This window comes from Cherax quadricarinatus, chromosome 43 (genome assembly GCF_038502225.1).
Source record: "Cherax quadricarinatus isolate ZL_2023a chromosome 43, ASM3850222v1, whole genome shotgun sequence".
Classification (NCBI taxonomy): domain Eukaryota; kingdom Metazoa; phylum Arthropoda; class Malacostraca; order Decapoda; family Parastacidae; genus Cherax; species Cherax quadricarinatus.
This window is the reverse complement of record NC_091334.1, coordinates 16,077,905-16,103,868: the sequence shown is the minus strand read 5'-3', so window position 1 is coordinate 16,103,868 and position 25,964 is coordinate 16,077,905. Positions and strand designations below refer to the sequence as shown.

Sequence of the window (25,964 nt, the reverse complement as noted above, 5' to 3'; positions counted from 1 at the left end):
CATCAACACCATCAACAACATCAACAACATCAACAACATCAACACATCAGCAGTCAACCGCTCATCGGCATCAGCAACATCGGCATCAAGCATCAACAGCATCAACAGCATCGTCAGCATCAAGCAGCATCATCAGCATCAACAGCATCAACAGCATCGACAGCATCAACAACGCTCAAGCACATCGATCAACAGCATCATACATCAGCAGCATCGCACTACCGGCACCATCAGCATCGAACAGCATCGGTCAGCATCAGCAAGCATCAGCACATCATCAAGCATCGGCAGCATCCAGCGACTCATCAGCATGCACTGCATCAGCAAGCATCAGCCAACATCATCGGCCATCAGCAGCATCAGCAGCATCACGCATCATGACATCGCAAGCATCAACAGCATCAATCGTATCGAACAGCATCAGCAGCAATCGAACAGCACATGCACATCAACAGACATCGACAGCATCATCGCAGCATCAACAGCATCAGAACTAGCATCAACAACATCACAACATCAACAACATCAACAAGCATCAACAGCATCAACACATCATCAGCATCAACAACATCAACAACATCAACAACATCAGCACATCAACAACATCAGCACCATCAAGCAGCATCGAACACATCAAGCAACCATCAGCACCATCAGCACCATCAACAGCCATCAAGCAACGTCAACAGCATCAACAACCATCGGCACTCAACAGCATCAAGCAACATCAACAGCATCAAGCAGCATCAACACAGCAACATCAAGCAACATCAACAACATCAACAACATCCATCAACATCAACACATCAACAACATCAAGCAAGCATCAACAGCATCAACAAGCATCAGAACAAGCATCAAGCAGTATCAACAACGTCAACAAATCAACACCATCAAAGCATCAACATCAACAACATCATCAACATCAACAACATCAACAACATCAACAACATCAACAACATCAACAACATCAACACCATCAACAACATCAACAACATCAACAACATCAACAACATCAACAACACCATCAACATCAACAACATCATCATCAACAACATCAACAACATCAACACCATCAACAACATCAACAACATCAACAACATCAACAACATCAACACCATCAACAACATCAACACCATCAACAACATCAACAACATCAACACCATCAACAACATCAACAACATCAACAACATCAACAACATCAACAACATCAACAACATCAACAACATCAACACCATCAACACCATCAACAACATCAACACCATCAACAACATCAACAACATCAACAACATCAACAACATCAACAACATCAACAACAACAACATCAACAACATCAACAACATCAACAACAACAACATCAACAACATCAACAACATCAACAACATCAACAACATCAACAACATCGACAAAATTCTAAAACTTTTTTCCAATTGTGAATTGAAGGTTTTACTGTTTTTACCCGATGGTTGATGTGTTATGTTTGGTATTGTGTGTTTGGTATTGTGTGTTTGGTATTGTGTGTTTGGTATTGTGTGTTTGGTATTGTGTTTGGTATTGTGTGTTTGGTATTGTGTGTTTGGTATTGTGTGTTTGGTATTGTGTGTTTGGTATTGTGTGTTTGGTATTGTGTGTTTGGTATTGTGTGTTTGGTATTGTGTGTTTGGTATTGTGTGTTTGGTATTGTGTGTTTGGTATTGTGTGCTTGGTATTGTGTGTTTGGTATTGTGTGTTTGGTATTGTGTGTTTGGTATTGTATGTTTGGTATTGTGTGTTTGGTATTGTGTGTTTGGTATTGTGTGTTTGGTATTGTGTGTTTGGTATTGTGTGTTTGGTATTGTGTGTTTGGTATTGTGTGTTTGGTATTGTGTGTTTGGTATTGTGTGTTTGGTATTGTGTGTTTGGTATTGTGTGCTTGGTATTGTGTGTTTGGTATTGTGTGTTTGGTATTGTGTGTTTGGTATTGTATGTTTGGTATTGTGTGTTTGGTATTGTGTGTTTGGTATTGTGTGTTTGGTATTGTGTGTTTGGTATTGTGTGTTTGGTATTGTGTGTTTGGTATTGTGTGCTTGGTATTGTGTGTTTGGTATTGTATGTTTGGTATTGTATGTTTGGTATTGTGTGCTTGGTATTGTATGTTTGGTATTGTGTGCTTGGTATTGTGTGCTTGGTATTGTGTGTTTGGTATTGTGTGTTTGGTATTGTGTGTTTGGTATTGTGTGTTTGGTATTGTGTGCTTGGTATTGTGTGTTTGGTATTGTGTGTTTGGTATTGTGTGTTTGGTATTGTGTGTTTGGTATTGTGTGTTTGGTATTGTGTGCTTGGTATTGTGTGTTTGGTATTGTGTGTTTGGTATTGTGTGCTTGGTATTGTGTGTTTGGTATTGTGTGTTTGGTATTGTGTGCTTGGTATTGTGTGCTTGGTATTGTGTGTTTGGTATTGTGTGTTTGGTATTGTGTGTTTGGTATTGTGTGTTTGGTATTGTGTGTTTGGTATTGTGTGCTTGGTATTGTGTGTTTGGTATTGTGTGTTTGGTATTGTGTGTTTGGTATTGTGTGCTTGGTATTGTGTGTTTGGTATTGTATGTTTGGTATTGTGTGTTTGGTATTGTGTGTTTGGTATTGTGTGTTTGGTATTGTGTGTTTGGTATTGTGTGCTTGGTATTGTGTGTTTGGTATTGTATGTTTGGTATTGTGTGTTTGGTATTGTGTGTTTGGTATTGTGTGTTTGGTATTGTGTGCTTGGTATTGTGTGTTTGGTATTGTGTGTTTGGTATTGTGTGCTTGGTATTGTGTGTTTAGTATTGTATGTTTGGTATTGTGTGCTTGGTATTGTGTGTTTGGTATTGTGTGCTTGGTATTGTGTGCTTGGTATTGTGTGTTTGGTATTGTGTGCTTGGTATTGTGTGCTTGGTATTGTGTGTTTGGTATTGTGTGCTTGGTATTGTGTGCTTGGTATTGTGTGTTTGGTATTGTGTGCTTGGTATTGTGTGTTTGGTATTGTGTGCTTGGTATTGTGTGCTTGGTATTGTGTGTTTGGTATTGTGTGCTTGGTATTGTGTATGTTTGGTATTGTGTATGCTTGGTATTGTGTATGTTTGGTATTGTGTATGCTTGGTATTGTGTATGTTTGGTATTGTGTATGTTTGGTATTGTGTATGCTTGGTATTGTGTATGTTTGGTATTGTGTATGCTTGGTATTGTGTATGTTTGGTATTGTGTATGCTTGGTATTGTGTATGTTTGGTATTGTGTGTACTTGGTATTGTGTATGCTTGGTGTTGTGTATGCTTGGTATTGTGTGTACTTGGCACTGACCTCTGAATGGTTGACACTGACCTCTGAGTGGTCGGCACTGACCTCTGAGTGGTTGGCAATGACGTCTGAGTGGTCGACACTGACCTCTGAGTTGTTGGCACTGACATCTGAGTGGTCAGCACTGACTTCTGAGTCGTTGGCACTGACATCCTAGTGGCTGGCACTGACGTAGTGGATGGCTCTGATCTCTTAGTGGATGGCACTGGCCTTCTAGTGGTTGGCACTGATTTAGTGGATGGCACTGACCTCCTAGTGGTTGGTACTGACCTAGTGGATGGTAATGGCCTTCTAGTGGATGGCACTGACCTCCTAGTGGTTGGTACTGACCTAGTGAATGGCACTGGCCTCCTAGTGGATGGCACTCAGGTAGGTAACACGTCAACTCTGGCCCAACAACTCAAAATTTAATAAGATGGAAATTGCTGTGACAAGGCTGGGTGAAGCATCTCAGTGGGTCGTCCAACGCTGCCTTCAGTTCTTTTAAGAATCGATGCCTAAATTACAAATATTTGATAGATAAGCCCTGATGTTCTCTTTATAAGTGTCCCATATAAGTGTATGACGCTGTTTACCGGTTATATCAGTGGTATATAATACTGACCATTCTATGAATTAGACACTTGTGTACAGTGGCGGACCTACGTTTTTGGGCCCCTGAAGTTTGACTGTTATGGGGGCCCCTGCGCAACCTCTTTTCATACACACTCAAAAATTTTAAGTGATTCTGGGGCCTCTCCGGGATTAGGGACCCTCAAGCTTAAACTTAGTTTCTCAGTAGATCCGCCCCTGCTTGTGTAAGTTTATTTAGGTACATGCACACATAAGTACAATCATTTTACATAGTGTTAATTGCCTAGCATAACCTAAATAAGTCAAAGTGACGAATTTCAGTTAGGGTCCTTGTAGACGTCTACAGAATGAAGAAGACCAGATGCTGCACATGTGTCCAGGTCGTCACGAACTGGTTCACGTAACACAGTAACTGAAAGATAATGTACCGTTGTAGAAAGAGATGAAAAGAAAGAAAGGCAGTGAATAAATGCTGTCTCTCTGATATTTGTAAGTCCACCTGTACTGCGGAAGTTAAAATGCACCTCAGGTGGACGCTGGTGGATATATATAGATAGATAGATAGATATGGATGTCTACTAAGGCCGGTAGTAGACAGAGGGAACAGAGGAAAAGAGGCAGCACTGCTTATCAGAAACCAGTGGAGTTTTGAGGAGATGGGAGGAATGGGTAGCGGTAAATCAGATAACTACATAGTAGACACGCTTAAGACCGGGGGGGGGGGTCCCAAGGTGGTGATAACAGTGATATACAACCTGCCAATAAACAGCAAGAGACCAAAATATGAGTATGATGACAGCAAGAGAACAGTGGTGGATACAGTAGCTGAGGTGGACACAAGGGCTCCCAGGGTCAGGGCAAAGCTGCTGCTCATAGGTGACTTTTAATCACAGGGAGATTGACTGGGAAAACCTGGAGTCACATGTGGAACCAGAAACATGAAGGTCTGAGATACTGGAGGTGGTAGTGAAGAACATCATGCGCCATTTCTGGGACACAGCCAAAGAGAGAGAGAGAGAGAGAGAGAGAGAGAAAGAGAGAGAGAGAGAGAGAGAGAGAGAGCGAGAGAGAGAGAGAGAGAGAGAGAGAGAGAGAGAGAGAGAGAGAAAGAGAGAGGATAAACCAGCGAGGCTGAACCTGGTATTCACCTTGAGTGGTGCCGACATTGGGTATATTGCATATGAAGGATCCCACAGACCTTTAACATTCATCGCCTGAGGGCTGATTGTTGCTGTCTGAGGACTGCCTGACTGGTGCTGCCTGAGGACTGACTGGTGTTGCCTGAGGAATGACTGGTACTGCCTGAGGACTGACTGGTACTGCCTGAGGACTGACTGGTGCTGCCTGAGGACTGACTGGTACTGCCTGAGGACTGACTGGTGCTGCCTGAGGACTGACTGGTACTGCCTGAGGACTGACTGGTGCTGCCTGAGGACTGACTGGTGCTGCCTGAGGACTGACTGGTGCTGCCTGAGGACTGACTGGTGTTGCCTGAGGAATGACTGGTACTGCCTGAGGACTGACTGGTGCTGCCTGAGGACTGACTGGTGCTGCCTGAGGACTGACTGGTGCTGCCTGAGGACTGACTGGTGCTGCCTGAGGACTGACTGGTGCTGCCTGAGGACTGACTGGTGCTGCCTGAGGACTGACTGGTGTTGCCTGAGGAATGACTGGTACTGCCTGAGGACTGACTGGTGCTGCCTGAGGACTGACTGGTGCTGCCTGAGGACTGACTGGTGCTGCCTGAGGACTGACCGGTACTGCCTGAGGACTGACTGGTGCTGCCTGAGGACTGACTGGTGCTGCCTGATGGTTATATAAGGTATCAGGCAACAGATCTCGAACAAAGCTTGGGTCGTCCAGTTGTGTTGTTGACGACCCTCTCTCTCTGTTATATCTCTGCCACACAAAGCCACATTCCTACCCTGAGAGAAAACAAAAAATAAGAGAGAGAGAGAATTTTGTATCTTCTACAAAATTCTCTGAATTGTGTGTGTGTGTGTACTCACCTAGTTGTGGTTACAGGAATCGAGTCATAGCTCCTGGACCCGCCTCTTCACTGGCCGCTACTGGGTCACTCTCCCTGAACCATACCTCTACTTAAAGCTGCGTATGGATCCTGCCTCCACTACATCGCTTCCTAAACTATTCCGCTTCCTGACTGCTCTGTGACTGAAGAAATACTTCCTAACATCCCTGTGTGTGTGTGTGTGTGTGTGTGTGTGTACTTACCTCTTTGTGGTTGCAGGGGTTCGAGTCTTACCTCCGTGTGCGCCCTGTCGTACCTGCTCTTAACACTGTGTGCGTAACCTGTCTCCACCAAGTGTTCCAGGTTATTCCACTTCCTGACCACCAGGAGACACCATTGTTGATGTTTTCTCCCTTAAGACGCACCACAAGTGTCTTTTGACACACTAAATATTATTATTATTATTATTATTATTATTATTATTATTATTATTATTATTATTATTATTATTATTATTATTATTATTATTATTATTATTATTATTATTGTTATTACTATTATTATTATTATTATTATTATTATTGTTATTATTATTATTATTATTATTATTATTATTATTATTATTATTATTATTATTATTATTATTACTATCATTATTATTATTATTATTATTATTATTATTATTATTATTATTATTATTATTATTATTATTATTATTATTATTATTATTACTATCATTATTATTATTATTATTATTATTATTATTATTATTATTATTATTATTATTATTATTATTGTTATTATTATTATTATTTTTATTGTTATTATTATTATTATTATTATTATTATTATTATTATTATTATTATTATTATTATTATTATTATTATTTTACCATTGTTATTATGAGAGGTTATGAAGTTTGAGTTAAGGAAGGTGAAAGTAGCTCTAGTTCCTTGGATCAAAAGCTCTGCACCAGTATCTTGGCACCCTTGTAGTGGCACTCTTGTAGTAACGTTCTTGTAGTAACAATCTTGTAGTGGCACTCTTGTAGTGACACTCTTGTAGTGGCACTCTTGTAGTGACACTCTTGTAGTGGTACTCTTGTAGTGGCTCTCTTATAGTGACACTCTTGTAGTGGCACTCGTGGCACTCTTGTAGTGACACTCTTGTAGTGGCACTCGTGGCACTCTTGTAGTGACACTCTTGTAGTGACACTCTTGTAGTGGTACTCTTGTAGTGGCTCTCTTATAGTGACACTCTTGTAGTGGCACTCGTGGCACTCTTGTAGTGACACTCTTGTAGTGACACTCTTGTAGTGGTACTCTTGTAGTGGCTCTCTTATAGTGACACTCTTGTAGTGGCACTCGTGGCACTCTTGTAGTGACACTCTTGTAGTGGCACTCGTGGCACTCTTGTAGTGACACTCTTGTAGTGACACTCTTGTAGTGGTACTCTTGTAGTGGCTCTCTTATAGTGACACTCTTGTAGTGGCACTCGTGGCACTCTTGTAGTGACACTCTTGTAGTGACACTCTTGTAGTGGTACTCTTGTAGTGGCTCTCTTATAGTGACACTCTTGTAGTGGCACTCGTGGCACTCTTGTAGTGACACTCTTGTAGTGGTACTCTTGTAGTGGCTCTCTTATAGTGACACTCTTGTAGTGGCACTCGTGGCACTCTTGTAGTGACACTCTTGTAGTGGTACTCTTGTAGTGGCTCTCTTATAGTGACACTCTTGTAGTGGCACTCGTGGCACTCTTGTAGTGACACTCTTGTAGTGGTACTCTTGTAGTGGCTCTCTTATAGTGACACTCTTGTAGTGGCACTCGTGGCACTCTTGTAGTGACACTCTTGTAGTGACACTCTTGTAGTGGCACTCTTGTAGTGACACTCTTGTAGTGGTACTCTTGTAGTGGCTCTCTTATAGTGACACTCTTGTAGTGGCACTCGTGGCACTCTTGTAGTGACACTCTTGTAGTGACACTCTTGTAGTGACACTCTTGTAGTGACACTCTTGTAGTGGTACTCTTGTAGTGGCTCTCTTATAGTGACACTCTTGTAGTGGCACTCGTGGCACTCTTGTAGTGACACTCTTGTAGTGACACTCTTGTAGTGACACTCTTGTAGTGACACTCTTGTAGTGGTACTCTTGTAGTGGCTCTCTTATAGTGACACTCTTGTAGTGGCACTCGTGGCACTCTTGTAGTGACACTCTTGTAATAACAATCTTGTAGTGACACTCTTGTAATAACAATCTTGTAGTGACATTTTTGTAGTGATACTCTTGTAGTGGCACTCTTGTAGTGGCACTCTTGTAGTGGCACTCTTGTAGTGGCACTCTTGTAATGACACTCTTGTAGTGGCACTCTTGTAGTGGCACTCTTGTAGTGGCACTCTTGTAGTGGCACTCTTGTAGTGGCACTCTTGTAGTGGCACTCTTGTAGTGACACTCTTGTAGTGGCACTCTTGTAGTGGCACTCTTGTAGTGACACTCTTGTAGTGGCACTCTTGTAGTGACACTCTTGTAGTGGCACTCTTATAGTGACAGTCTCGTAGTGACACTCTTGTAGTGACACTCTTGTAGTGGCACTCTTATAGTGACAATCTCGTAGTGACACTCTTGTAGTGACACTCTTGTATTGACACTCTTGTAGTGGCACTGTTGACACTCATGTAGTGGCACTTTTGGTACTCTTGTAATGACACTTGACACTCTTGTAGTGGCACACTTGGCATTCTTGTAGTGGTGCATTTGGTACTCTTGTAGTGGCACTCTTATAGTGGGACTTTTAGCACTTGTAGTGGCACTATTGACACTTGTAGTGGCACACTTGGCACTCTTGCAGTGGCACTCTTGACACTCTTGCATTGGCACACTTGTCACTCTTATAATGGCACTCTTGGCACTCTTGTAGTGCCACACTTGGCACTCTTATAGTGGCACTCTTGGCACTCTTGTAGTGGCACACTTGGCACTCTTATAATGGCACACTTGGCACTGTTATAGTGGCACTCTTGGCACTCCTGGATAATAAATATATGCGTGGGGGTAAAGTTAATTTGATAGTTCCTTGTTGCTCTCAAGCTGAGCGCTGACTTACGCCCCTCTTGCTCCCACAACAACACTTTCCATATAGACTGACTCGTCTTCCACAGTGTTTTGCCCCACAACAGTGTTCGAAACTGAGGGGGTTTAGGAGAGAGGGAGAGAGAGGATCGGGAACGTTTCGCACGAGTCGGCGAGATATCGTTCCTCATCCACAGGGTGACTTACCTTGGCTTCCCAGATGTTTCGCCCCTGTGCGAAAAGTCGTTCAAAGCGGACCAGAAGGGCCAGAATGCACCCCATTTTACCCTTGTACGTTTCATTATGCTACGTTTCTTTCCACAATGTTTCGCTCGGGAGCCTGAATGTTTTGACGGGGAGTTGCCAACGACCGCCACTTTGATCATTGCTATTCATTTAACTGCGGTAAACCCGTAGGGGGAAAAATGGTGGGGTGGTACTGGGAGAGAGGGGGAGATGAGGCTTCATCCGAGAGGGTTGAGCGGGGGGAAGAGGTAGCTCCAGTTGCTTGGATGAAGAGCACCAGAGGGATAGTGAGGGGCTGGTAAGCCAAGCTAGTTAAAGTTGATCACTCACTAGAAGTGAGAGAGAGAGTGAGAGAGAGAGTGAGAGAGAGAGTGAGAGAGAGAGAGAGAGAGAGAGAGAGAGAGAGAGAGAGAGAGAGAGAGAGAGAGAGAGAGAGAGAGAGAGAGAGAGAGAGAGAGAGAGAGTGAGAGAGTGAGAGCGTGAGAGTGTACTCACCTAATTGTGGTTGCAGGGGTCGATGCTCAGCTCCTGGCCCTGCCTCTTCTCTCTCTCTCTCTCTCTCTGCTTCCTCAGTTTTGTCAAACCTCGTCTTAAAACTATGTATGGTTCCTGCCTCCACTACTTCACTTGCTAGGCTATTCCACTTCCTGACGACTCTATGACTGAAGAAATACTTCCTAACATCCCTGTGACTCGTCTGAGTCTTCAGCTTCCAGTTGTGACCCCTTGTTTCTGTGTCCCCTCTCTGGAACATCCTGTCTCTGTCTACCTTGTCTATTCCAGGCAGTATTTTGTATGTTGTTATCATGCCTCCCCTGACCCTCCTGTCCTCCAGTGTCGTCAGTCCGATTTTCCTCAACCTTTCTTCGTAGGACATTTCCCTGAGCTCCGGAACTAGCCTTGTTGCTAACATTTGTACTTTCTCTAATTTCTTGACGTGTTTGACCAGGTGAGGGTTCCAAACTGGTGCTGCATACTCCAGTATGGGCCTGACGTACACAGTGTACAGTGTCTTGAACGATTCCTTACTAAGGTATCGGAACGCTATTCTCAGGTTTGCCAGGCGCCCATATGCTGCAGCAGTTATCTGGTTGATGTGTGCCTCCGGAGACGTGCTCGGTGTTATGGTCACCCCAAGATCTTTCTCCTTGAGTGAGGTTTGTAGCCTTTATCCACCTAGCCTATACTCTGTCTGTGGTCTTCTTTGCCCTTCCCCAATCTTCATGACTTTGCATTTGGCAGGGCTGAATTCGAGAAGCCAGTTGTTGAACCACGTGTCCCAGCCTGTCCAGGTCTCTTTGTAGTCCTGACTGATCCTCATCCGATTTAATCCTTCTCATTAACTTCACATCATCTACAAACAGGGACACTTCTGAGTCTATCCCTTCCATCATGTCATTCACATATATCAGAAATAGCACTGGTCCTAGGACTGACCCCTGTGGGACCCTGCTTGTCACAGGCGCCCACTGTGATACCTCATCATGTGCCATGACTCGTTGTTGCCTCCCTGTTAGGTATTCTCTGATCCATTGCAGTGCCCTTCCTGTTATACGTGCCTGATCCTCCAGCTTCTGCACTAATCTCTTGTGAGGAACTGTGTCGAAGGCCTTCCTGCAGTCCAAGAAAATGCAATCAACCCACCCCTCTCTCTCGTGTCTTCTGTTACCTTGTCATAAAACTCCAGAAGGTTTGTGACACAGAATTTACCTTCCATGAATCCGTGCTGGTTGTCGTTTATAATCTTGTTCCGTTCCAGGTGTTCCACCACTATCCTCCTGATAATCTTCTCGATGACTTTGCATACTATACACGTCAGAGACACTGGTCTGTAGTTTAGTGCCTCATTTCTGTCTCCTTTCTTAAAAATGGGGACTACATTTGCCGCCTCCATACCTCAGGTAGTTGCCCAGTTTCAAGGAATGTATTGAAGATTGTGGTTAGTGGCACACACAGCATCTCTGCTCTTTCTCTAAGGACCCACGGGAAGATGTTGTCCGGACCCTTCGCCTTTGAAGTATCGAGGTCACTTAGCAGCTTCTGCACCTCCTCCTCCGTTGTTTGTATGTCATTCAGCACCTGTTGGTATATTCCCTGTTGGTGTTCTTCTCTGTGTTGTCTTCTCAGATCCATTCCTGTCTCTACTGTAAATACTTCCTTAAATCTCATGTTGAGCTCCTCACATAGCACGTGATCGTTTCTTGTGAGTTCCCCACCTTCTTTCCTCAGTCTGATCACCTGGTCTTTGACTGCTGTCTTCCTCCTGATGTGGCTGTACAACAGTTTCGGGTCAGACTTGACTTTCGATGCTATGTTATTTTCATACTGTCGCTGGGCCTCCCTCCTTACCGGTGCATACTCGTTCCTGGCTCTTCGACTAATCTCCTCATTTTCCTTTGTTCTTCGTCTTCTGTACTTTTTCCATTCTCTAGTGCACTTGTTTTTTGCGTCCCTACACCGTCGGGTAAACCAGGGGCTCGTTCTGGTCTTCCCATTATTTCTGTTGCCCTTGGGAACAAACCTTTCCTCTGCCTCCCTGCATTTTGTTGTTACATATTCCATCATTTCGTTTATTGACTTTCCTACCAGTTCTCTGTCCCACTGGACCTCCTGCAGGAAGTTCCTCATACCTGTGTAGTCCTCCCTTTTATAGTCTGGCTTTTCCCATTCAACTCCTCTTACCCTCTCTACTTGTAACTCTACTATGTATTCAAAGTTCAGACCTACGTGGTCACTAGCTACAAGGGGACTCTCATATGTGATATCCTCAATGTCTGAACTGCTCAGGGTGAACACAAGGTCCAATCTTGCTGGTGTGCTTGCGTGTGTGTGATAGTGTAAGAGAATGTGAGAGAGTGTAAGAGAATGTGAAAGAGTGTGAGAATGTAGAGTGTGAATATGTGAGACTGTGTGTGAGAGACAGTGAGTGTGGGAGAGTGTGAGTGTGAGAGACAGTGTGTGAGAGTATGTAAAAGAGTGTGAAAATATAGAGTGTGAGAGAGTGTGTAAGATAGTGTGAGAGTATGAGAGTGTGTGAAAAACAGTGTGTGTGTGTGTGCGTGTAAGAGAGTATGTGAGAGAGTGTGTGAGTGTGTAAGAGAGGGTGTGAGAGGGAATTCGTGTGAGAGAGAGAGAGAGTGTGTGTGTCTACTCACATAATTGTAGTTGCAGGGGTCGAGTCATAGCTCTTGGCCCCGCCTCACACACACACAGTGTGAGAGAGAGAGAGAGAGAGAGAGAGAGAGAGAGAGAGAGAGAGAGAGAGAGAGAGAGAGAGAGACGGAAATTTAATCTGGTATGAAACCATTGATCCTGTAATGTGGTGTAGTGGGCTAGGTTATGTGGCTCGGGGGGGGGGAGGGGAGGGGGAGAGGGAAGGGGGGGAGAATAAGGAAGGAGGAGGAAGGAATACAAGGGGAGAGGGGGGGAGGCAAGTATCTGGTAGAATTAAAAAATTCGAGGAGGGGAGAGAAGAGGGGAGGGGGAAGGATAGTGGAGGGGGAAGGAGAGAGGAGGGGGAAGGAGAGGGGAGGGGAAGGATAGAGGAGGGGAGGAGAGAGGAGAAGGGAGGGGAAGGAGAGGGGAGGGGGAGGAGAGAGGAGAGAGGAGGGTGAAGAAGAGGGGAGGGGAAAGGATAGGGGAAGGGGAGGAGAGAGGAGAGAGAAGAGGGAAGGGGAGGGTTGGGGGAGGAGAGAGGAGAGGGGTGGGAGAAGGAGAGGGGAGGGGAGGGAAGAGGGAAGGGGAGGGGAGAGGAGAGGGGAGGGAGAAGGAGAGGGGAGGGGGGAGGAGAGGGGAGAGAGAAGGAGAGGGGAGGGGAGGGAGAAGGAGAGGGGAGGGAGAAGGAGAGGGGAGGGGGAGGGAAGAGGAGAGGGGTGGGAGAAGGAGAGGAAGGGGAGGGGAGAGAAGAGGGGTGGGGGAAGGAAAGGGGAGGGGATAGGAAAGGGGGAGAGGAGAGAGGAGGGGAGAGGAGAGGGGAGGGGAGAGGAGAGGGGAGGGGAGAGGGGAGGGTGAGGGGAGAGGGGAGGGTGAGGGGAGAGAAGAGGGGAGGGGAGAGAAGAGGGGAGGGGAGGGGTGAGAAGAGGGGAGGGGAGATGAAGAGGGGAGGGGAGAGGGGAGAGGGGAGGGGAGGGGAGAGGGGAGGGGAGAGGGGAGGGGAGAGGAGAGGTGCCCCCCAAAAAGACATTGTTTTAAATGTCCATTATAATGTCCATTATAATGTCCATTATAATGTCCATTATAATGTCCATTATAATGTCCATTATAATGTCCATTATAATGTCCATTATAATGTCCATTATAATGGACATTATAATGTCCATTATAATGTCCATTATAATGTCCATTATAATGGACATTATAATGTCCATTATAATGTCCATTATAATGGACATTATAATGTCCATTATAATGTCCATTATAATGTCCATTATAATGTCCATTATAATGTCCATTATAATGTCCATTATAATGTCCATTATAATGTCCATTATAATGGACATTATAATGTCCATTATAATGTCCATTATAATGGACATTATAAAAGTGTTATAATTGCTATGGTGACGTAAATATTTTGGTTCCTGAAGTGTAAACAAATTAAACTGAAACTGTTGTTGATGTCCTTGATGTTGAGACATTGTTGTTGTCCTTGATGTTGAGACATTGTTGTTGTCCTTGATGTTGAGACATTGTTGTTGTCCTTGATGTTGAAACATTGTTGTTGTTATTGATGTTGAGACATTGTTGTTGTCCTTGATGTTGAGACATTGTTGTTGTCCTTGATGTTGAGACATTGTTGTTGTCCTTGATGTTGAAACATTGTTGTTGTTATTGATGTTGAGACATTGTTGTTGTCCTTGATGTTGAGACATTGTTGTTGTCCTTGATGTTGAGACATTGTTGTTGTCCTTGATGTTGAGACATTGTTGTTGTCCTTGATGTTGAAACATTGTTGTTGTTATTGATGCTAAGACATTCTTGTTGTCCTTGATGTTGAGACATTGTTGTTGTCCTTGATGTTGAAACATTGTTGTTGTTATTGATGCTAAGACATTCTTGTTGTCCTTGATGTTGAAACATTGTTGTTGTCCTTGATGTTAAGACATCGTTGTTGTCCTTGATGTTAAGACATTGTTGTTGTTCTTGATGTTAAGGCATTATTGTTGTTCTTGATGTTAAGACATTGTTGTTGTCCTTGATGTTTAAGACATTTTTGTTCTTCTTGATGTTAAGACATTGTTGTTGTCCTTGATGTTGAGACATTGTTGTTGTCCTTGATGTTGAAACATTGTTGTTGTTATTGATGTTGAGACATTGTTGTTGTCCTTGATGTTGAGACATTGTTGTTGTCCTTGATGTTGAGACATTGTTGTTGTCCTTGATGTTGAAACATTGTTGTTGTTATTGATGTTGAGACATTGTTGTTGTCCTTGATGTTGAGACATTGTTGTTGTCCTTGATGTTGAAACATTGTTGTTGTTATTGATGCTAAGACATTCTTGTTGTCCTTGATGTTGAGACATTGTTGTTGTCCTTGATGTTGAAACATTGTTGTTGTTATTGATGCTAAGACATTCTTGTTGTCCTTGATGTTGAAACATTGTTGTTGTCCTTGATGTTAAGACATCGTTGTTGTCCTTGATGTTAAGACATTGTTGTTGTTCTTGATGTTAAGGCATTATTGTTGTTCTTGATGTTAAGACATTGTTGTTGTCCTTGATGTTTAAGACATTTTTGTTGTTCTTGATGTTAAGACATTGTTGTTGTCCTTGATGTTGAGACATTGGTGTTGTCCTTGATGTTAATACATTATTGTTGTTCTTGATGTTAAGACATTGTTGTTGTTCTTGATGTTAAGATATTGTTATTGCTCTTGATGTTAAGACATTGTTGTTGTTCTTGATGTTAAGACATTGTTGTTGTCCTTGATGTTAAGACATTGTTGTTGTCCTTGATGTTAAGACATTGTTGTTGTCCTTGATGTTAAGACATTGTTATTGTCCTTGATGTTAAGACATTGTTATTGTCCTTGATGTTAAGACATTGTTATTGTCCTTGACGTTGAGACGTTGTTATTAATGTTAAGACATTATTGTTCTTAATATTAGCACATTATTGCCCTTGATATTGACACATTATTGTCTTTGATAATAACACATTATTGTTCTTGATATTAACACATTATTCTCCTTGATAATAACAGATTATTCTCCTTGATATTAACACATATTGTCCTTGATATTAACACATTATTATAATTGATATTAACACATTATTGTCCTTGATAGTAACACATTATTGTCCTTGATAATAGCACATTATTGTCCTTGATAATAACACATTATTCTCCTTGATATTAACACATTATCCTTGATATTAACACATTATTCTCCTTGATAATGACACATTATTGTCCTTGATAATGACATATTATTCTCCTTGATATTAACACATTATTCTCCTTGATATTAACACATTATTCTCCTTGATAATAACACATTATTGTCCTTGATAATAACACATTATTGACCTTGATAATAACACATTATTGTCCTTGATAATAACACATTATTGCCCTTGATAATAACACATTATTCTCCTTGATATTAACACATTATAGTCCTTGATAGTAACACAGTATTCTCCTTGATAATAACACATTATTGTCCTTGATAATAACACATTATTGTCTTTGATAATAACACATTATTCTCCTTGATATTAACACATTATTGTCCTTGATATTAACATATTATTCTCCTTGATATTAGCATATTATTGTCCTTGATAATAACACATTATTGTCCTTGATATTAGCACATTATTGTCCTTGATAATAATACATTATTGTCCTTGATAATAACACATTATTCTCCCTGATATTAACACATTATTGTCCTTGATAATAACACATTATTCTCCTTGATATTAACACATTATTGTCCTTGATAATAATACGTTATTGTCCTTGATACTAGCACATTATTGTCCTTGATAATAACACATTATTCTCCTTGATATTAACACATTATTGTCCTTGATAATAACACATTATTCTCCTTGATATTAACACATTATTGTCCTTGATAATAATACGTTATTGTCCTTGATACTAGCACATTATTGTCCTTGATAATAACACATTATTCTCCCTGATATTAACACATTATTGTCCTTGATAATAACACATTATTCTCCTTGATATTAACACATTATTGTCCTTGATAATAATACGTTATTGTCCTTGATATTAGCACATTATTGTCCTTGATAATAACACACACATCTTTACAGGGGAGACTGTTGTATTAAAAATATTGGTTGATCACTAAGACGCATGTGTAACAGTTGGGTGTCCTTACTGTTAAGACGTTTCGCCCACACAGTAGACTTCTTCAGTCACATACAGAGGCAGCAGGTGTAGTAGTGAAGTGAAGATCGTGTAAACAGTCCATCCTTGGAGAAAAAATATTTGAGGTGGTCAGTCCCTCAGCGTTTTTATGTGACTGAAGAAGTCCACTGTGTGGGCGAAACGTCTCATCAATAAAGATAACCAACTGTTGCATGTGTGTCTTAATGGTGAACGTGGCAATGTTGTCGACACAAAAATGCTGGTAACACTGTTATGAGCGCAGGTAGCAGAGGTGAGAGACAGGCAACACAAGCAGCAGAGGTGAGAGACAGGCAACACAAGCAGCAGAGGTGAGAGACAGGCAACACAAGCAGCAGAGGTGAGAGACAGGCAACACAAGCAGCAGAGGTGAGAGATAGGTAACACAAGCAGCAGAGGTGAGAGACAGGTAACACAAGCAGCAGAGGTGAGAGACAGGCAACACAAGCAGCAGAGGTGAGAGACAGGTAACACAAGCAGCAGAGGTGAGAGACAGGTAACACAAGCAGCAGAGGTGAGAGACAGGTAACACAAGCAGCAGAGGTGAGAGACAGGCAACACAAGCAGCAGAGGTGAGAGACAGGTAACACAAGCAGCAGAGGTGAGAGACAGGTAACACAAGCAGCAGAGGTGAGACACAGGTAACACAAGCAGCAGAGGTGAGAGACAGGTAACACAAGCAGCAGAAGTGAGAGACAGGTAACACAAGCAGCAGAGGTGAGAGACAGGCAACACAAGCAGCAGAGGTGAGAGACAGGCAACACAAGCAGCAGAGGTGAGAGACAGGTAACACAAGCAGCAGAGGTGAGAGACAGGTAACACAAGCAGCAGAGGTGAGACACAGGTAACACAAGCAGCAGAGGTGAGAGACAGGTAACACAAGCAGCAGAAGTGAGAGACAGGTAACACAAGCAGCAGAGGTGAGAGACAGGCAACACAAGCAGCAGAGGTGAGAGACAGGCAACACAAGCAGCAGAGGTGAGAGACAGGCAACACAAGCAGCAGAGGTGAGAGACAGGTAACACAAGTAGCAGAGGTGAGAGACAGGTAACACAAGCAGCAGAGGTGAGAGACAGGTAACACAAGCAGCAGAGGTGAGAGACAGGTAACACAAGCAGCAGAGGTGAGAGACAGGTAACACAAGCAGCAGAGGTGAGAGACAGGTAACACAAGCAGCAGAGGTGAGAGACAGGCAACACAAGCAACATAGGTGAGAGACAGGCAACACAAGCAACATAGGTGAGAGACAGGTAACACAAGCAACATAGGTGAGAGACAGGCAACACAAGCAACATAGGTGAGAGACAGGCAACACAAGCAACATAGGTGAGAGAGAGGCAACACAAGCAACATAGGTGAGAGACAGGTAACACAAGCAGCAGAGGTGAGAGACAGGTAACACAAGCAGCAGAGGTGAGAGACAGGTAACACAAGCAACATAGGTGAGAGACAGGCAACACAAGCAACATAGGTGAGAGACAGGCAACACAAACAACATAGGTGAGAGACAGGCAACACAAGCAACAAAGGTGAGAGACAAACAACACAAGCAACAAAGGTGAGAGACAAACAACACAAGCAACAAAGGTGAGAGACAGGCAACACAAACAACATAGGTGAGAGACAGGCAACACAAGCAACAAAGGTGAGAGACAAACAACACAAGCAACAAAGGTGAGAGACAAACAACACAAGCAACAAAGGTGAGAGACAGGCAACACAAACAACATAGGTGAGAGACAAACAACACAAGCAACATAGGTGAGAGACAGGCAACACAAGCAACAAAGGTGAGAGACAAACAACACAAGCAACAGAGGTGAGAGACAAACAACACAAGCAACATAGGTGAGAGACAGGCAACACAAGCAACATAGGTGAGAGACAAACAACACAAGCAACTTAGGTGAGAGACAAACAACACAAGCAACAGAGGTGAGAGACAAACAACACAAGCAACAGAGGTGAGAGACAAACAACACAAGCAACAGAGGTGAGAGACAGGCAACACAAGCAACTTAGGTGAGAGACAGGCAACACAAGCAACTTAGGTGAGAGACAGGCAACACAAGCAACTTAGGTGAGAGACAGGCAACACAAGCAACTTAGGTGAGAGACAGGCAACACAAGCAACTTAGGTGAGAGACAGGTAACACAAGCAGCAGAGGTGAGAGACAGGCAACACAAGCAACATAGGTGAGAGACAGGCAACACAAGCAACAGAGGTGAGAGACAGGCAACACAAGTAACTTAGGTGAGAGACAAACAACACAAGCAACAGAGGTGAGAGACAGGCAACACAAGTAACTTAGGTGAGAGACAAACAACACAAGCAACAGAGGTGAGAGACAGGCAACACAAGTAACTTAGGTGAGAGACAAACAACACAAGCAACAGAGGTGAGAGACAGGCAACACAAGTAACTTAGGTGAGAGACAAACAACACAAGCAACAGAGGTGAGAGACAGGCAACACAAGCAACTTAGGTGAGAGACAGGCAACACAAGCAACTTAGGTGAGAGACAGGCAACACAAGCAACTTAGGTGAGAGACAGGCAACACAAGCAACTTAGGTGAGAGACAGGCAACAACAACTGAGTTAATCTGGGCAGAACTCAGGAGATGTTTCACATTAATTCCAGACAACAACACTGTCAGCTGCACCAGACGCAGCTGGAGCAGCAGTAGTAGTAACAAGTGCATCAGCTGGCAGATCGTGGCTCTTGGATCAGTTTCCTGTACTATTTATAAGACTTTGCATTTATCCACGTTGAACTGTATCTGTCACTGACTGGATCTGACCACGACGTGAGCTTGTCAGAGTCTTCGTGAACTTCACTGGCGTCTTCCTCTCAATCTACTGTTCTGCCTGCTCTTGTATCGTCAGCGAATTTTCCCATATTACTTGTTCTTCTCTACTCAAGGCCATCAATGTATGTGGTGAACAACAAGGGGCCTAAAACTGATCGTTGTGGGACGCCACTTGTGACTGATCACCCACTCAGGGTTCACCCCATTTATGCAGATTCTGCTTCGTGTGGTCTTTCGTGTGGTACTTTATCAAATCTTGCTAGAGGCGCAGTTACACGACAGTTATAAAACTGCAACATTAATACCCCTCCTTCAGAGTGCAGACACTCTACTTCCCATTTCCAGGACTCAAGTCCTGCCTCCCGGTTTCTCTCCATTCATAAATAAACAACGATGTCCCGTGGTTTGATTTGCAACGCTCTAGCCTCACACACTGAGTGTCCCAGGTTCGATCCCCGACATGGTCGGAAATGTTGAGCGTGTTTCCTTACACCTGCTGTCCTTGTTCACCTAGCAGTAAGTAGATACCTGAGTGTTAGTCGACTGGTGTGGGTCGCATCCTGGGGGAAAAAGATTAAGAACCCCAGTTCAAATTAGACAGTCTTCGACGCACTGGCTTAGGTTATCCTGGGTTGCTGACCCCCTGGATTAAAAATCCCATCAAATCTTATCTTAATATTGTATTATTCATCATGATCAACCGCCTCAAAAGCTTTACTGAAGAAAGTCAGTACATTAGTCAGGCAGGAACGGCCCCTCGTGACTCCCTGCCGAGTATCATAAATCAAATTATGCTTATCGAGCTGCCTTCCTATAATATCACCTCTAATTTGACTCTAGCAATGTTCTTACAATTGAGCTCAGGCTAATTGGGCGGTAATTTGAGGGTAGTGACCTATCCCCCTGCTGTTTAAAACTTTTCACTTCAGTTGTGTTGCAGTTGTCGTCAAAGATTTAAGTTATACCATGAATTAAATATAGCTCCTGGACTTCACCTTACGAAACAGACAAAGTAAATGTGATAGTAATTATGAACAAGGTAGATTATAGTGAAAAAAATGAACGTGTTATTAGAAGACGGTGGAACTTACGCGCCTCTTAAATATTCCTCTGAATATTATTCCCCATATTCTGTAATATTCCCGGTTTACTGGAAGGCACGGACAGTGGCACTTCAGGAAAGCGGAATATTCAAAGGGAATCTTGTGGAGTGGTCTGGGAGGGGCATGGGTATCCCAGGGGAGTTAGGGGAGGAATGGGGGAGGGCAGGGAGAGATGGGAAGGAGTAGTAAGGGTGCTCAAAGAGAACTGGGTGAGGGAGGGTAGGTCGATGAAAGGAGGGAGTGTACCACAATGATGTGTAAGGTACAGGCAGGGTACAGTAGCTGGGTGATGGTACAGTAGCTGGGTGATGGTGCAGTAGCTGGGTGATGGTGCAGTAGCTGGGAGATGGTGCAGTAGCTGGGTGATGGTACAGTAGCTGGGTGATGGTACAGTAGCTGGGTGATGGTGCAGTAGCTGGGAGACGGTGCAGTAGCTGGGTGATGGTACAGTAGCTGGGTGATGGTACAGTAGCTGGGTGATGATACAGTAGCTGGGTGATGGTACAGTAGCTCGGTGATGGTGCAGTAGCTGGGTGATGGTGCAGTAGCTGGGTGATGGTACAGTAGCTGGGTGATGGTACAGTAGCTGGGTGATGGTACAGTAGCTGGGTGATGGTGCAGTAGCTGGGTGATGGTGCAGTAGCTGGGTGATGGTACAGTAGCTGGGTGATGGTACAGTAGCTGGGTAATGGTACAGTAGCTGGATGATGGTACAGTAGCTGGGTGATGGTACAGTAGCTGGGTGATGGTGCAGTAGCTGGGTGATGGTGCAGTAGCTGGGTGATGGTGCAGTAGCTGGGTGATGGTACAGTAGCTGGATGATGGTACAGTAGCTGGATGATGGTACAGTAGCTGGGTGATGGTGCAGTAGCTGGGTGATGGTGCAGTAGCTGGGTGATGGTGCAGTAGCTGGGTGATGGTGCAGTAGCTGGGTGATGGTACAGTAGCTGGGTGATGGTGCAGTAGCTGGGTGATCGTGCAGTAGCTGGGTGATGGTGCAGTAGCTGGGTGATGGTACAGTAGCTGGGTGATGGTGCAGTAGCTGGGTGATGGTGCAGTAGCTGGGTGATGGTGCAGTAGCTGGGTGATGGTGCAGTAGCTGGGTGATGGTACAGTAGCTGGGTGATGGTGCAGTAGCTGGGTGATCGTGCAGTAGCTGGGTGATGGTGCAGTAGCTGGGTGATGGTGCAGTAGCTGGGTGATGGTACAGTAGCTGGGTGATGGTGCAGTAGCTGGGTGATGGTACAGTAGCTGGGTGATGGTGCAGTAGCTGGGTGATGGTACAGTAGTTGGGTGATGGTACAATAGTTGGGTGATGGTACATCAGCTAGGTGATGGTACATCAGCTAGGTGATGGTATATCAGCTAGGTGATGGTGTAGCAGCTAGGTGATGGTACATCAGCTAGGTGATGGTACATCAGCTAGGTGATGGTACATCAGCTAGGTGATGGTACATCAGCTAGGTGATGGTACATCAGCTAGGTGATGGTACATCAGGTAGGATGAGCATTGCTGTGCACGGTCACAGGTTGTGGGGTTACCACCAGGTCGACTTGTTTACACAATTCGTCAAGCATATAAAACAGTAATTTTCTGTGTGTTTGGAAATGTGGTGACTGGAGATTTGTCACAATACCGCGGCCTTTTTATCGCGAAACCAAAAGCTAGTTGTCGTTGTGTCAATTTTATCTGGCTGGATGCCATTTGGAGGCCATTGAATTCTTTTCTCTGGTTTGTCTCATATTTCTTGTTTCAGATTCAGCATGGATGGCAGCCGAGGCGGCCTAGCATGGAGTGGCTGTACTTCACAGGAGTGTGGGCGGCGTGGGCGGCATCAGGTGGGTTGTGGGCTGTCTGCCAGCACATCTCCAGCAGCGCCTGCCCCAGCTGGGAGGGCAGCCACTGGTGCCCCTGCTACCATTTCGATGATGGTGTCTTCCTGGAGTGCTCCACGGTGTCTCTGGCCACAGTGGCCCGGGTGGTGGACCTCGTCCGACACCCGGTCAAATCCCTCAGTATATACGAACTGGACGCTAACGTGACCTCCCTCCCCCCGGGGCTCTTCAGCCAGAGTGCCGGAGTTTCCAGTCTGCAGATCTCTCATTCCAGCCTCGAGCGTGTGTCAGACGGCAGCTTTCTTGGCCTGGAAAACACACTGCAGAGCCTCACTATCACCTACAGTCACATTAGCACCGTCCCTAAAGCAGCACTTCAAAAGCTTTCCAGACTTAAAGCTTTAGACCTGGAAGCCAATAACATCACCGAACTACAGAGTTACAGCTTCTTTGATATGAATTTAGTCAGTCTTAACCTGAAGGATAATGGTCTGAGATTGATTTCAGAATACGCCTTCGACGGTCTAGAAGAAACTTTAGAAGAGCTTAATATTATGAACAACAAATTAAAGCAGCTTCCAATACCAGCTTTGCGACGGCTCACGAAACTACACACGCTGAAGGCTACGTGGAACCACATCTCCGATGTTGTGAGTGACGGGTACTCTCGCCTGCCGGCACTCCAGATTCTGGACCTCAGTAGTAATCACTTCACCGACCTCACAAGCAGTAGTCTCGCCACCATGCCAGCCCTCCTCTCCCTCTCTCTCTACATGAACGAAATTGCTCACGTGGCTGGCGACAGCTTGATACAAAACTCTGGATTGCAAACGTTATACATGAGTCATAACAACATCATGACCCTCGCTCCAGAGACCTTCTCGTACACTATGTTTATTAGAGTTATAGACATCGCCGATAACCACCTTCACTCAATTAGCAACGGGCTCTTCACTAACCTCCCCGAGTTGCAAGAATTGTTCCTCGGCAATAACAATATCTTAAAAATCACCAATAGCACCTTCACTAACTCTAGCAAGATCTCCGTGCTGTACCTCCAGGATAACGAGATACATTCCATCGAGAGCGGCGCCTTCGCTAATTTAGAATTATTGTATGATCTACACCTCAGTTCCAACAACCTGGTGGAGATCCCAGTTACTCTTTTCTCAAACACCCGCATATTAAACTCCTTGAGTTTGGACAACAATAAAATCTCAGGGCTCGCAGACGGCACGTTCTCTCATCTCACAGAGCTGAGGGAGCTGAGATTGCAAAATAACAAGTTGTCCAGAATCGAAAAAGGAGTTTTCTCCCTGTTACCGAACCTGCTAGAGCTGCACCTTCAGGATAATGTAATCAGCTTTATTGCCAAAGAGGCCTTCTCTTCTCTGGGTAAACTACAACATTTAAATCTGGAGGGTAATCATCTGATTGAACTGCCTGATGCTTTAAGTCAGTTCCCTGCGAACTTGATAACTATAAAATTTTCTAAAAATCAAATCAAATTGATTCACATAGATGCCTTTAGGGGACAAAATAAACTAGAAATATTTTGGTTAAGTGATAATAATCTTACAAGTGTACAAATGGCTTTATTAAGTGATCTATCTTTATTACAAGAATTATACATGGAAAATAATCAGATCAGCATTATCGACGATAAATGTTTCTATAGTATGAAGAACTTAGAGCTTTTATCCTTATCCTATAATAATCTACAACATATCAGTTCAGAGTTGTTAGTGGGACTCACGTCTCTAGAGAGACTTTATCTGAGCCATAACAAAATCACGGATATAAGACCACACTCCTTCGAGACCCTGAAGAATCTGCGAGATCTCGATCTCTCCAACAATCCAATCTTAATCGTCCGGCGATACATGTTTGAGGGAAACATGCCTCTTCGCACATTGAATCTAATGGGGTCGACGATCAGCGAGATCGAGCCTTACTCCTTCAGTAGCCTCCGACATCTGGAGGAGTTGAATCTGCAGCGTAACATGCTGGCTCACCTAAACAGATTCTTCATCAACGTACATAGCCTTAGGAATCTCAATCTTGCCGATAATAAGTTTGAGATCGTTGAAGAAGATTGCCTTTACAGCTTGTCTAACATCGACTCATTAGACTTGAGTGGATGTGGATTCTCCAGGCTGCCAACACACTTACTGGCCGAAGCGACGGAACTACGAAGGCTCAACCTAGCTAGAAACAACTTTAGATCTCTCAAATCTATGTTTTTCCGGAAAATACGCAGACTAAGAGAGCTCGATCTGTCGTTCAATAACTTAAATTATACCATAATGGCCTCTCTGGAGGGACTCTCGGAACTCGAAGTACTGAAACTGAATGGTAATCCTTTAGGTGAACTAAGAGAGCCTCTACACACGATGACAAGTCTTGAGGAACTCTACCTATCTGACACGCATTTAAAGAAGATGGATAACACTGTTTTCTCACAGCTCAAGTTTCTAAAGAACCTTGATCTCTCAAGCAACCGCCTGTTGGAATTCCCTCCCGGGGTCTTTCAAGGTCTGAGCATTGAGAAACTCAGCCTAGCAGAAAATTCCTTCACTCAGATCCCCAATGCCATGTTCCTGGATGGCATGTTGTCTCTGCGGGTGCTCAATATGTCCGGTAACCCCTTGAAGCGTGTGACGGGGCCACTGGTGGCCGGCAGCCCGCCACTGGCGGCTCTCGAAGAACTGGAAGCTGAGAGGAGCAACCTGACCATACTGACCAGCCACGACTTACAACTGACTCCAGGACTACGCTTCCTCAACCTCGCGCACTCCGCCATCACCAAAATATCTCCCGGGAGCTTCAGGAACCTGACTCACCTTACTCACCTCAACCTCGCATTCAACCGCCTTCAGGTGCTGCCCAGGGAGAGACTCAGGGGCCTCAAGTCTCTCGCTACCCTTAACTTGACAGGAAACACCCTGAAAAAATGCGAGCAGCTGCCTCCCGGGGCGCACTCACTGCAGGTAAGTCTCTCTCCTGTTATAATATTCATGGGCAAGTTCTGAACCTTCCCATTCCACATCTGGGTGGGTGGGTAATGGGAGGTAACCACGTCTGATCCAAGGACGGTGAGGAGGTACCTCTAGTTCCTTGGATCACGAGCACTTCACCAGAAAGGAGAGAACCTGTTTATCCTCACATAGTGTTCAGTCTTCACCCTCTTCGTCTAGTTATCCCCTGGTAGTACCTGACTGTTCAGTGACTTCAGTGAGTGTTCAGTGTGTTCATAAGTGTTCATTCTCTCCTTGCGTCATGGCACTCGCCTACTTAATTAATTACTTAATTAATAATTAAATAATTTAATTAATTATTTAATCTCAGGGGAAAGTGTCTTGATTTCCCTTGTGGATGACTGCTGCCTGTTTCTTGCCTGTTGTTTCCTGTCTGTTGTTTGCTGTCGTTTCCTGTCTATTGTTTCCTGTCTGTTGTTTCCTGTCTTGTTTCCTGTCTGTTGTTTCTTGTCTGTTGTTCTCTGTGTGATGTTCCTTATGTGTTGTACCTGCAGACCTTGATGTTGTACCTGCAGATCTTGATGTTGTACCTGCAGACCTTGATGTTGTACCTGCAGACCTTGGTGCCATCTCATTCTTGCTAGAGTCATTCCCATGAATGAATCTATCTGGACTTCCTACT

At 44.1% G+C, this 25,964-nt stretch overlaps 1 protein-coding gene across 2 annotated transcripts in view; it reads left to right on the top strand.

The window, feature by feature from the left end:
• LOC128694290 (protein artichoke) overlaps positions 1-25,964 on the top strand; it is a 136,871-nt gene that overhangs the window by 94,638 nt on the left and 16,269 nt on the right. For both annotated transcript variants that reach the window (XM_070093615.1, XM_070093614.1), the window contains exon 2: positions 22,226-25,294. In XM_070093615.1, coding sequence (XP_069949716.1) covers positions 22,259-25,294 — 3,036 coding nt within the window. In that variant the 5' untranslated portion in view covers positions 22,226-22,258. The remainder of the gene's footprint in view (positions 1-22,225; positions 25,295-25,964) is intronic.